This window comes from Rana temporaria, chromosome 4, assembly GCF_905171775.1.
Source record: "Rana temporaria chromosome 4, aRanTem1.1, whole genome shotgun sequence".
Classification (NCBI taxonomy): Eukaryota; Metazoa; Chordata; class Amphibia; order Anura; family Ranidae; genus Rana; species Rana temporaria.
The window spans coordinates 337736050-337749398 of NC_053492.1; the positions used below are offsets into that span (position 1 = coordinate 337736050).

The following is a 13349-nucleotide window of genomic DNA, read 5'->3' on the forward strand; positions in this document are numbered from 1 at the left end:
TAACGTGGCCAGGTGACATGGCAGGTGACGTGGCTAGGTGACGTGGCCAGTGGACAATCCACAACTTGTGGCAGGTGATTTGGCAAGTGCATAATCCACTTGTGGCAGGTGACCTGGCAAGTGGGCAATCCACAACTTGTGGCAGGTGTCGTGGTCAGGTGACGTGGCAAGTGGACAATCCACAACTTGTGGCAGGTGACGTGGCCAGTTGATGTGGCAGGTGACGTGGCCAGTGCACAATCCACAACTTGTGGCAGGTGACGTGGCCAGGTGACGTGGCAGATGACGTGGCAAGTGGACAATTCACAACTTGGCAGGTGACGTGGCCAGTTGATGTGGCAGGTGATGTGGCCAGTGGACAATCCACAACTTGTGGCAGGTGGGGTGGCCAGGTGACATGGCAGATGACGTGGCAAGTGGACAATACACAACTTGAGGCAGGTGACGTGGCCAGGTGATGTGGCAGGTGACGTGGCCAGGTGACGTGGCCAGTGGACAATCCACAACTTGTGGCAGGTGACGTGGCCAGTTGACGTGGCAGGTGGCGTGGCCAGTGGACAATCCACAACTTGTGGCAGGTGACATGGCCAGGTGATGTGGCCAGGTGACATAGCCAGGTGACGTGGCCAGTGGACAATCCACAGCTTGTGGCAGGTGGCGTGGCCAGGTGACGTGGCAAGTGGACAATTCACAACTTGGCAGGTGTCGTGGCCAGTTGATGTGGCAGGTGACGTGGCCAGTGGACAATCCACAACTTGTGGCAGGTGACGTGGCCAGGTGACGTGGCAGGTGATGTGGCCAGGTGACGTGGCAGGTGACGTGTTCAGGTGACATGGCAAGTGGACAATCCACAACTTGTGGCAGGTGACGTGGCCAGGTGACATGGCAGGTGGCGTGGCCAGTGGACAATCCACAACTTGTGGCAGGTGACGTGGCCAGGTGATGTGGCAGGTGACATGGCAAGTGGACAATCCACAACTTGCAGCAGGTGACGTGGCCAGGTGACGTGGCCAGTGGACAATCCACAACTTGTGGCAGGTGGGGTGGCCAGGTGACATGGCAGATGACGTGGCAAGTGGACAATACACAACTTGAGGCAGGTGACGTGGCCAGGTGACGTGGCCAGGTGATGTGGCAGGTGACGTGGCCAGTGGACAATCCACAACTTGTGGCAGGTGACGTGGCCAGTTGACGTGGCAGGTGGCGTGGCCAGTGGACAATCCACAACTTGTGCCAGGTGACGTGGCCAGGTGACGTGGCCAGGTGACGTGGCAGGTGACATAGCCAGGTGACGTGGCCAGTGGACAATCCACAGCTTGTGGCAGGTGGCGTGGCCAGGTGACGTGGCAAGTGGACAATTCACAACTTGGCAGGTGACGTGGCCAGTTGATGTGGCAGGTGACGTGGCCAGTGGACAATCCACAACTTTTGGCAGGTGACGTGGCCAGGTGACGTGGCAGGTGATGTGGCCAGGTGACGTGGCAGGTGACGTGGCCAGGTGACATGGCAAGTGGACAATCCACAACTTGTGGCAGGTGACGTGGCCAGATGACATGGCAGGTGACGTGGCAGGTGGCGTGGCCAGTGGACAATCCACAACTTGTGGCAGGTGACGTGGCAGGTGACATAGCCAGGTGACGTGGCCAGTGGACAATCCACAACTTGTGGCAGGTGGCGTGGCCAGATGATGTGGCAAGTGGACAATTCACAACTTGGCAGGTGACGTGGCCAGTTGATGTGGCAGGTGACGTGGCCAGTGGACAATCCACAACTTGTGGCAGGTGACGTGGCCAGGTGACGTGGCAGGTGATGTGGCCAGGTGACGTGGCAGGTGACGTGGCCAGGTGACGTGGCGAGTGACACGCTAAATACACGTACACTGCTGCTCTCTCAGCTGCTCTGGTCTCACAAAATAGCTGAAATGGTTAAATAATATTGTTTTTTGAGCTTAGGGAGGGTCTTATGATGTTTCTTAACCAAATGCTTATAAACGCAAACGCGGTAAAACGCCGCGAAATTCGCGGCAAAAACGGGCGTTTTAAACGCCGGTTTTTGCGTTTGAAAACTTGTGTTTAGATGAGTTTGGATTTGCTTCTCGTGTGCATGGGGCCTAATACACCAAAACCAAAGAGAGAGAGTAAAAAATGACAGTATTCTCTAAAACTGAGGAGAGAGAGAGAGAGAGAGAGAAAAAAAAAAAAAAAATATACACAATACCCCCTAGTAACTCTGCAACCAACCCCCTCCTTGGCCGCATAAGTCAGTAAAGCTTCTTGCTTTGTACACTCAATTCCCAGTCTATAATTGAGTGTTGGCCTATTAAGGGGTTAGGGTAGAGAGCAGCCAAGCCAGAGCCGACTCGCCGTCCACAACCCACAGCCCACCTATTTATATATATATATATATATATATATATATATAACAATTTAATTGCATTATTCATTTTATCCCGTCAGGCAACAGACACACGAAATAAAAAAGAAAATAAAATTTTCTCAAAGAGAAACAGTCCCGATGTCTTCATTAAATCATACCCCTCCTTTCCTCTCCCTCACTTCCTCCAACTCACTCCCCCACCCCTCCCCGACCCCCCCTCCTCCATCCACCTCTCACATCTCTCCCTGTCCATATTTATTAACCAACTTCCAGATCTCAGATGCTGTTCCTGATAATATGGCTCCATCTCCTCTCAGTTTAACTCTTCCCAAAAGAAAGAAAGATCGATCTATCATACCATTCGCCTTTAGCCAGTTAAAGGGGTGCCCTCTAACCCCTTTATGTGCCGTGTTTATATCTATTATCCATGTGCAAGTGCATCACATTCCCCTACTCTTCCCTTCCCCCCTCTCATCTATCTATCATATACCTCCCCTCTCGCTGTTACCAGCCAGGGGGGGGGCTCCTCCTCACCCATTGAAACCCACTTGTGTCCAGTGTTCTATGACCGTGTACCTTTCCATCGCTACCCCCCCACCCACCCTCCTCTCATATTATATCTCCCCCACCCGACTACCCAACCCCCCTCCCCCGCCCCCCCTCCCAACCCCCCAACCCACTCCGAGGTTAGTCTCCCCATTGGGTCAACTCCCATTGGGACAGACTCCCATTTCTTATTCCCAAGTTTCAACCAGACCCCAAAAAAAAGTTTTAATTCACAATGTGTATGTGCTTTATCCCTTAGTGCCCCCTTAATCCCCCCTCCCCCCATTCCAAACCATTAAAATTATAACCAGCCCTCAAAATTTCCACTCGCCTGCTAGCATTTGGCGAGTGGATTTAAGCTGGGGGCAAGTGGTGACAGGGCTGCATGACCAATGTCCCTTCAATCTGAGCCTACAATTAGAGCCCCGATGCGATTGGTGGTCAAAGAGGAAAGGTGCATGCTCGGGAAAAGTAGTCTGGTGAGCCGCGCACAGGCAGAGCAGTACACAGGTGCTCTCCTTACAATTTTCATTAAGCCATGGGACCTAACAGTATGACCTCTCTGAGCCTGCCCCCCTCCCTCCTGACCAATGTAGCTGGAGAGCAGAGAGCAGGGAGCAGGAAGTAATGAGTCAGGTGGAGGATTGCGAAAATTATCACTCCGGGTGTCCCAGGTAGGCAGTGCAGCGCTCACTGAAAATTGCCCTGACATGAGAGTGGCAGCCTTCTAGTTTGTGCAGTTTTCTTCTCCTTGTGCTCTATGTAAGTGTCCAGGAGTTCAGCCTGAGCACTGTGAGCAGACTGGTCTCAATGTGTGCTGTGCGCTGTCAATGTGCGCTGTGCTATGGTGTCAACGGCTGTGCAGTTGTGTGGATCTCGGCGCTGGATTGTACTCCCTCCCGCTGTGCTGCAGCTCCTCTCCTCACTGCCAGCCTGAATAAAAGGGGGAAGTGGGGACATGCAAGCATGGAGCCGCACACACAGGCTCCTGATGATGAGATGAATAGGAGAGGGAGAGAGGATGGATGGATGGGAGTTGCAGAGGAGACAGCAAGAGAATGGGGAAGAGATCCAGTTCTAGTGCCCTGTCCCTCTGGTCTGCCCCCAGTGCCCTGTCCCATTTTGTTAAAGTTGTTTTTGGTAATATTAAATTGTGTAACTTGATTCTGCATAAAACATTTAACAGTGTCATTCCATGAGATAATCTACGAGGGCGTGTTTAGGGGCGCAATTAGGCGTGGAGCAGTGTATGAATTAGGTGGGGCAACTAGTGGCGAGTAACTCTTGAAGCCTGGCTAGTAGCTCAGGGCTTGAAATTTTGAGCCCTGTTATAACCATTAAATTTAATAACATACCAATTTATTCTATCTTCCCCCACAACCCCACTCCCCCCATCTACCCTGACCCCACCCCTACAACTGACCACTGACTAATATTCAATATAGTGATGCAATAATCAGTATTTAGGATCCATCCAATCCTATATCCTAGTTCTTATCTCATTCTTATCACATCTTATTCATTCATATTTTATTCCTTACAGCTTCTCCCAACTCTAGGAGATAGAGAGGGGGAGAGCGAGAAAAAAAAAAAAAAAAGGAAGGGGAGACAAGAGACCGAGAGGGGGCGGTGCCGGTTGTCACCTCATATACGTAAAAAAAAAGGAGAAAGGAGAAGAGAGGAAAGAAGAAGGAGAAACTCTAGGGCAAGTTAATAAATGACAACTAATTAATTAATTAATATTTAAATTGCCCCCTCTCCCCTTTCCCTCCCAAGCTCCTCCTAAAGGAAGGAAAGGGGGAAACACAACAATTTTTTTTTATATTTCATATCACACTCCCAAAAAAAAATACAAAAAATCTACAAATTTTCCCCGAAGAGCAAACCTAAAAAAAAAAGGGGGTGGTGAGGGGGATCAGATTCAATATTTCCCTTTGCCCTTAAAAAAAAAAAAAAAAAAAAGGGGGTTTCTTTTTATCTCTCTAGGGCTGTAGATTTCCCCTCAGACCCCTATGAAACAAAAACAGCAAAAAAAAAAAAAATAGAAAAAAAGACAAACACACTACAGAGTATGCAACACTATGTAAAAGTTCCTTTGCTTTGCTTTGCTTATGAAAAAAAAAAAACCCTCCAATGTACTTCTTTAAATATTCATTTTCCTACAGGGACATCAGTTCAATTCGTGTGTTGTTGCCTGTTTATAATTATTTATGAATGTTCTCATATTCGCTTAAGCCCAATATTCCTCGAGTTTTTAATTGGTAGTCGCCAGTTCGGGACTGTAAATGGTTCTACTTTCAGGAAAGAGAAAAACCCTGGAAGGTCATTATATGTTTGTAATGTATACGTAGCTGCCTCCTTCCTAATAGCCACTGCAATGGGGTACCTCCATCGATATGTCCCCCCCTCCTTTCGCACACACTCCAAAACAGGTCGCAGCATTGCCCTACGCTGTAGTGTAGCACGGGACAGATCAGGTAAAATTGTTACTGTGGCCCCCTCGAAGTTAATCACGCCCTTATCCCACGCTCGCCTGAGCAGAGCTTCTTTGTGTGCATATCTATGTAGGCGGCATATAATGTCCCGAGGTCTCTGGAGGTCCACTGATTTGGGACCAAGGGCCCTATGCACTCTATCCATATCCAGATTTAATGGAGTTTTATCCTCTAAGATCAATTGAAAAATATTCATTACTTTTTCTTGCAAATTTTCCAGTTCATTAACTTCAGGTACCCCCCGAATTCTTAAATTACAGCGGCGGCTGCGGTCACCTAGCTCTTCTATCTGCAGCTGCATCTCCAGTGCCGTTTCTGTATGTTCTTCTCTTTCCTTCTCTAATTTCAGAATTCTTTCCTCCAGTTTTGAAACTTTCACCTCTCCTGCCTCCACTCGTTCAGATACCTCCTGTATCTCTACATATACTTGTTGTATGTCAGCATGGTGTGCCTCTTCAATTTTAGCAATAAGGGCTTCTATGTCACTTTTAGTAGGTAATGCCTCTAAATCCACCCTTGTAGGCAAAGCCTGTATCAGAGCCCTCAAGTCCTGCTCCATCACTCGTGGAGGTGCTGAGCTCTTTAATGTCTCACTCTGCTCCTCCGTTATGGCACTAGATTTCACTCTTCCTCCCACAGCACTCACCGTTCCACGTTGGACTGCTGGGCTCTTTAGTACAACGATCTCACCTCTTGTAGTATCACTCACCCCTCCAAACTGGTCTGCTGGGTTCTTTGATACAGCGGTCACACTTTGTACACTGACACTCTTCCCCTCAGCGCCGGTCTGCTGGGCTCTCTGGTACTGCAAGCTCTCCCTGCACTCTGTGACTCTGTTCCAGGTGCCTGTCTGCTGTCCTCTCTACGGCTTCAACAGACTCCGTTCGTCCACTACAGCTCCGTTCCAGGCACCCCTCCGTTGCGCTCTCCTCTCCGCTCCCCCCCGGAGCACTTTCCTCTTTCAACAGTTCCGTCTGAGCGTCGGAGAATCCAGGTTCCTGCTTGTGGATCTTTGCAAAGTATTCCTCGATAGCAGGCTGTACAGGCTGTGCTCTGTACTCCCCCCCGCCTTGCGGGAGGTCCGTGTCTGGCGTGTCTGAAGCTGTTTGACACGCTGAGTGTCTGTGCTCATACCGGGCAGCTTTGTGCTTTGGAAAGCAAAGTAAACAATAAACCGAATTATTTTTTAACATTAGATTGAGGCTCATTTTGTCAAGGGGAATCGGGTGTTTTTTTTTTTTTAAATCGAAGCAGTACTTACCGTTTTAGAGATAGATCTTCTCCGCCGCTTCCGGGTATAGGCTGCGGGACTGGGCGTTCCTATTTGATAGGCTTCCGATGGTCGCATACAGCACGTCACGATTTTCCGAAAGTAGCCGAACGTCGGTGTTTAGGCGCCGTATAGAGCCGCACCAAAGTTTGGCTTCTTTCGGCTACTCGTGACGCGATGTATGCGACCGCCGGAAGCCTGTCAATCAAATAGGAACGCCCAGTCCCGAAGAACATACCCGGAAGCGGCGGAGAAGATCTATCTCTAAAACGGTAAGTACTGCTTCGATTAAAAAAAAACAAACACCCGATTCCCCTTGACAAAATGAGCCTCAATCTAATGTTAAAAATTGTTTTTCGGGGGAACTCCCTCTTTAATGACGCTGGCACAGGCGTACCCCTCATCCTTCCAAAGTCTCTGATTGTCCCGGGTCATTCCGTTACACTCATGTTCTCAAATGCTGAATTACTGGCTATGCAATTCAGGTTTCCCATAAAGCTTCAACGACTGAACTTCGTGTTTTAATGATCATTTCTATTACCATTTTGTTGCAATTATGTTTGCACCATTTAGTGTATGCATCTATAAAAGTAATAAAAAAAATAATAATATTGCTCGCCTTGTGTCTTGTAGGCTCGGAATGTCAACACTGGAGAACTAGCAGCAATTAAGGTGATCAAACTGGAACCAGGTAAGAAGTCAGTGGTGCTTTTATTTTTTAAAACTGGTGAAAGGGGTGGTGGTGTGAAAAATGGGTATCAGTACATAGAATAGAAAGGTGAATACAAATACAATTATGATCCATTCAGCAGCTTTTGTTGCATACATGTGCATATGCATATTCATGAGTGTGTATGCTACTGGTTAAAAGCTTTAGGACATGACTAATTTTAGTTTTTATTTAATTTTATGCAGTTTAACACCAGTAAATAACCTAAAATGTTGCACATGTAGCAAACTGAAGTAAAAAAAGGTTAGAACCTATTTAAAGGGTGGCAATCGGTAAGTGATTGGGAGTATATACAACTCAAACACTTAGTAAGCACACTTCCCCAACCAATTAAAGAGGAGAAAACACTGAACCCAATCAAAAAACTTTGCAATATCAAGACGCCTATTGATACAAAGTAAGAGGGGGAATAGATAAAGGGAAAATAGGAAAAGGGGAGGGGAGGGAGGGACTAGAAAGGAAGAAAAGGTTGCAAGAAATAAGGGAGAAAAGGAGAATTGGATAGATATTGAGAGGAACAGGGAGGGGGGGAATAAAGGGGGAAGAGAGAAAATAAAAAGGATAGGAAAAAACGTAAGGGAAGCACTCACATGGGCCACATCTGTAAAGTATTAAAGAAAGGAAACAATATCTAACGAGTGGACATTGATGGTTCAGACTTTAAGGCCAAGGAAGTAAGTTAAAAAAAGTTTAATTTGATAGCATATAAATACAAAAAAATTACAAAAACAAATACAGAAATAGTACAAAAAAATATATATATTATTATTATTAGCCACTGTATATTCCTCAGAAGTCGCCAACGCACGTTTCGCCGTGGGGCTTCTTCAGGACGAAGACGAGGAATGCATGTTTAGCAGAAAAACAGATTTGTGTCTGTAATGATACAGTGTAAAAGGTTAACAACATATATATATGTAAAACAGAAAAAAATTAGCTAAAAGAATGAATATCTAGGTGTATAATTACATGACATATGGTCCTCGGCGGAAGTATCCATAGGGCATATGCGATGCACAATAAACGACAGCATACGTCGGGAGTGCAGTTTTGACAAGAATTTTCACACACAGCACCAGGAATCTAATTTTAGCAAAGATATATATATACATATATATTTTCAGTATAGTCATGGTAGTCATTATCAACAATGCATGCACACTCATAGAAAAGAAAGAAAAACGTATAATAGAGATACAAATATAGCGAGAGTATAATAGACAAGGAAATTAAATATAGAAAAGAATAAAAGTCAGAAAAATAAACGAAAAAAAGGATGAATGAAATTAAATGAGAAAAAACTAGACAAAAACGACAAGTATGCCTATAGTAATAAAATGGCATTTGTGATATGGTAACACATAAAAAATCACCTTTGATGAACCAGTAAAGGTCAAGCAAGTGGTCCGTGGATTGCAGGGCTAGAAAATCCCAAGCAGACTGCACAGCTCAAAAAGACTGTGGTTACACAAGGGGAGAAAAGACAATAGTATGGATGAGGATAAATATATGGAGCCATATGATTAGCAGCCCAAATTTATTTAGACAGTAACCAAAGTTAAGAATGTGAGCCTTCATTTACCTAATTAAAATGGTCTCAGGCTTACTGGGACAGCAGATAGTAGTCAGCATGTACAACATGTGAATCTAAATGTTCAAACCGGTAGCACCGCTAGTAACCATACATTGCAGTCACAAACAGGGGGCCTATGAATAAAGGGAAGTATAGGTGAGGGTGTAACAGGTAACACTCTCAAAAAGGCACCAGGAATTATCAAAAAGGCGCAGAAGCATAAGTACTTACCATGGAGCAACGTTAGTAACGGATATCTGTGTCCCAGGGTGTACACGAGGCAACACAAAGCAGATGCCTCTGTGTCTCCCTTAAATAGGGCATATCCCTGCGTCAGCGTGCGACGTGTGACGTCATTCGATACGCGCCAACACGTTCCGACGGCGCATAAACAAATCGCAACTTTCGATGCGACAGCGGAACGAATGCTATAGGATAGCCGTGACTCACGGCCAAGCACGGACTTGTAGAAAGGCGCATATGTACAGGATTGGGCCACTAAGCAAAATGGATCATAAATAGTAAATAAAAAGTTTTTAGAAAACGGGCTTGAACGCCAGGGCTAGAAAAAAGGGGGGAAACCTATATATGTCAAAGATGGTATTTGAGAGGTCTCAAGCTCGCCATCATGTGGACAAATAGGAAAAAGCACATCCTATATTAGTAGGCAAATATTGCCCAATTAAGCTCTAGAAAAAGCAATTAAATAGACACATAGTATAAATCAAGAAGAAAAAGGGAAGAAGAAAAGAAGGACAATTAAAGAAGTGTGTGCATGCATAGAGGGCAACGACTATGTCCTAAACAAAAATATAACCAGTGGTTAAATCCTGGTTAACCGTTATGGAGCCAATGCATAAGAGAAGAAAATTAGTAAATTGTCGCAACCATGTTGATAAATAAAATCATACCCTTAAATTGAAACTAGATACATATAACCCTTGTACAACCTTGAAGGAACAGACAGTCAAGCAATCAGCAGAGAGATATCCAGACGTCTAAAAATATTAGTAAATTATATATATGTGTGTGCAGAGGTATATAATTGCACATTACTTCCTAGGTTTGGTATGGTAGTCCCATTGCCATTATATTGAAAAGTAGCACATTACCTATATTTTATTACTATTTATAAGGAAAAACAAGAACTAGTATTAGACAAGAAATACCAATAACTAATAAGTATATATTCTTCTTATTTGGGATTTACCCAAATATCATTTATATTGTATTTATACAAAGCGTCCATATACAAAGAATATATATAGTCTAATACATAAACCATCCCAGATGGAAGAAATGAGAGAGTTTAATATATTGTGGGTTAACACAGATGATGAGAGGCTTGGAAGGACACAATAAATACAAAAATTAAATTAAAAAGACAGATAATTAGCACAGAATCTGTTTCGGGATCATTAGACATATAGAAATGACTTGAAACTCATTGAGTCATTCAACCCTGGCCACACATTTGCCTTGAGACGATAGATCCATTGAGTTTCCCGCTGAAGGACTTTTTGATCAAAATTGCCCCCTCTGGGGTCCTTGGTTATGCAGTCCAGTACCGAAAAATGTATTCGGGGGTTACATAACCATGTGTAAAAGCAACATGATATCCCATAGTTTTGTTTAATAAGCCATTGGTAATATAATACATGTGATCTTTAACCCGTTTCCATAAGGGGCGGATAGTTTTGCCCACATAGAAGCATCCACAGGTACAGAAAATTATATATATAACCCCTTCTGTTTGACACGTAACATGTTTGTATAATTTGTGTGTTTCCCCATTGGGAAGGTCAATGGTCTGACCCTCTTTAATTAGGTGGCAAAAATTGCAGTGCCCACATTTATAGAGGCCTGGTTTTTCTGACAAACCTAATAGAGGCTTGCAGTAGGTACTCCTGACCAACCGATCTCTTACTGATGTGGATCGTCTAAATGTAATATTGGGGTTCTTTGCCACATACTTGGAGAGAGTGGCATCTGCCGTAATTAGATGCCAATGTCTTTGGATAAGTTGGCGGATTTGGACATGCTGGTCCGAGAAGGTCGTGATAAAACGCGTCACGACATTATCAGACTTTGTTTTGGGGTTACTTTTAAGCAGAGTACTAGCTCTGTTTCTTTCAGCAGCTCGGTTGAATGCCCTCTTTAAGCAGGATCTGCTATATCCTCTCGTAATAAGTCTGGTGTAAAGCTTATCCGCTTCATTTTTGAATTTCACATTATCTGAGCAATTTCGACGTAGCCGAAGGTACTGGCTGTACGGTATGCTCTTTAGCAGTGGTGCTGGGTGGGCGCTAGCTGCATGTAGCAGGGTGTTACCCGCAGTGGGTTTGCGGTATAAAGATGTTTGTACGCCATTGACCTCATCGAGATAGATCATTATGTCCAGGAAGGCAATGGCCGAGTCACTATGATTCATAGTGAACTTTAAATTAAATTCATTGCAATTTAAGAAATTCATAAAAGCAAGCAGATCCTTTACTGTACCCGTCCAGAACATCAGCACATCGTCGATGTATCGAAACCAGCTTAGTATAAATGATAAGAAATAGATGTTAGAATCAGACGAAAAAAGCTTTCGCTCCCACCCCCCCAGGTACAGGTTCGCGTAGCTGGGGGCACAAGATGTGCCCATAGCGACTCCCTGTACCTGGAGGAGGTGGGACCCATCAAAGGAAAACACATTTTTCGTAAGGATATGGGAGAGAGATTTAAGCACAAAACCATTGAGTTTATCCATTTTTGGTCCCCTTTCAGCAAGGAAGTTAGAAATGATTTGGAGGCCTTTATCATGTGGTATTGATGAATAGAGGGCCTCCACATCTATTGAGACTAGCAGGCAGCCGTCCGGCACCGTTAATCCATCAATTGTTCTGAGTAAGTCGGGCGTGTCTTGAATATAGGAAGGTAATGAGGTCACGTGTGGCCTAAGGTATTGGTCAATGAATACACTTGCTCTTTCAGTTTTAGAGCCAACTCCTGATATAATTGGGCGGCCTGGTGGATGTTGTAAATTTTTGTGCGTTTTGGGTAGCGCATAAAAAGTAGGGATTCTAGGATGTGGGACCTGAATACCATCAAAGATGGCTTTGGTAATAGACCCGTCAAAAAGTGCCAATTGTAATGGGTCATCGAATTGCTGATTGAACTTGGTGATGATCTCTTTATTAATTGGCAAGTACCATGTGCGGTTTTTCAAAATGTCCCAGCACATGTTCCTATATTGTAAGTCGTTCATCACCACAATATTCATCCACCAGGCCGCCCAATTATATCAGGAGTTGGCTCTAAAACTGAAAGAGCAAGTGTATTCATTGACCAATACCTTAGGCCACACGTGACCTCATTACCTTCCTATATTCAAGACACGCCCGACTTACTCAGAACAATTGATGGATTAACGGTGCCGGACGGCTGCCTGCTAGTCTCAATAGATGTGGAGGCCCTCTATTCATCAATACCACATGATAAAGGCCTCCAAATCATTTCTAACTTCCTTGCTGAAAGGGGACCAAAAATTGATAAACTCAATGGTTTTGTGCTTAAATCTCTCTCCCATATCCTTACGAAAAATGTGTTTTCCTTTGATGGGTCCCACCTCCTCCAGGTACAGGGAGTCGCTATGGGCACATCTTGTGCCCCCAGCTACGCGAACCTGTACCTGGGGGGGTGGGAGCGAAAGCTTTTTTCGTCTGATTCTAACATCTATTTCTTATCATTTATACTAAGCTGGTTTCGATACATCGACGATGTGCTGATGTTCTGGACGGGTACAGTAAAGGATCTGCTTGCTTTTATGAATTTCTTAAATTGCAATGAATTTAATTTAAAGTTCACTATGAATCATAGTGACTCGGCCATTGCCTTCCTGGACATAATGATCTATCTCAATGAGGTCAATGGCGTACAAACATCTTTATACCGCAAACCCACTGCGGGTAACACCCTGCTACATGCAGCTAGCGCCCACCCAGCACCACTGCTAAAGAGCATACCGTACAGCCAGTACCTTCGGCTACGTCGAAATTGCTCAGATAATGTGAAATTCAAAAATGAAGCGGATAAGCTTTACACCAGACTTATTACAAGAGGATATAGCAGATCCTGCTTAAAGAGGGCATTCAACCGAGCTGCTGAAAGAAACAGAGCTAGTACTCTGCTTAAAAGTAACCCCAAAACAAAGTCTGATAATGTCGTGACGCGTTTTATCACGACCTTCTCGGACCAGCATGTCCAAATCCGCCAACTTATCCAAAGACATTGGCATCTAATTACGGCAGATGCCACTCTCTCCAAGTATGTGGCAAAGAACCCCAATATTACATTTAGACGATCCACATCAGTAAG

The 13349-nt window shown here is 44.8% G+C and overlaps 1 protein-coding gene across 2 annotated transcripts in view; it reads left to right on the top strand.

Annotated features, from left to right (window-relative positions):
• MAP4K3 (mitogen-activated protein kinase kinase kinase kinase 3) overlaps positions 1-13349 on the top strand; it is an 831592-nt gene that overhangs the window by 129327 nt on the left and 688916 nt on the right. For both annotated transcript variants that reach the window (XM_040350750.1, XM_040350751.1), the window contains exon 2: positions 7321-7378. In XM_040350750.1, coding sequence (XP_040206684.1) covers positions 7321-7378 — 58 coding nt within the window. The remainder of the gene's footprint in view (positions 1-7320; positions 7379-13349) is intronic.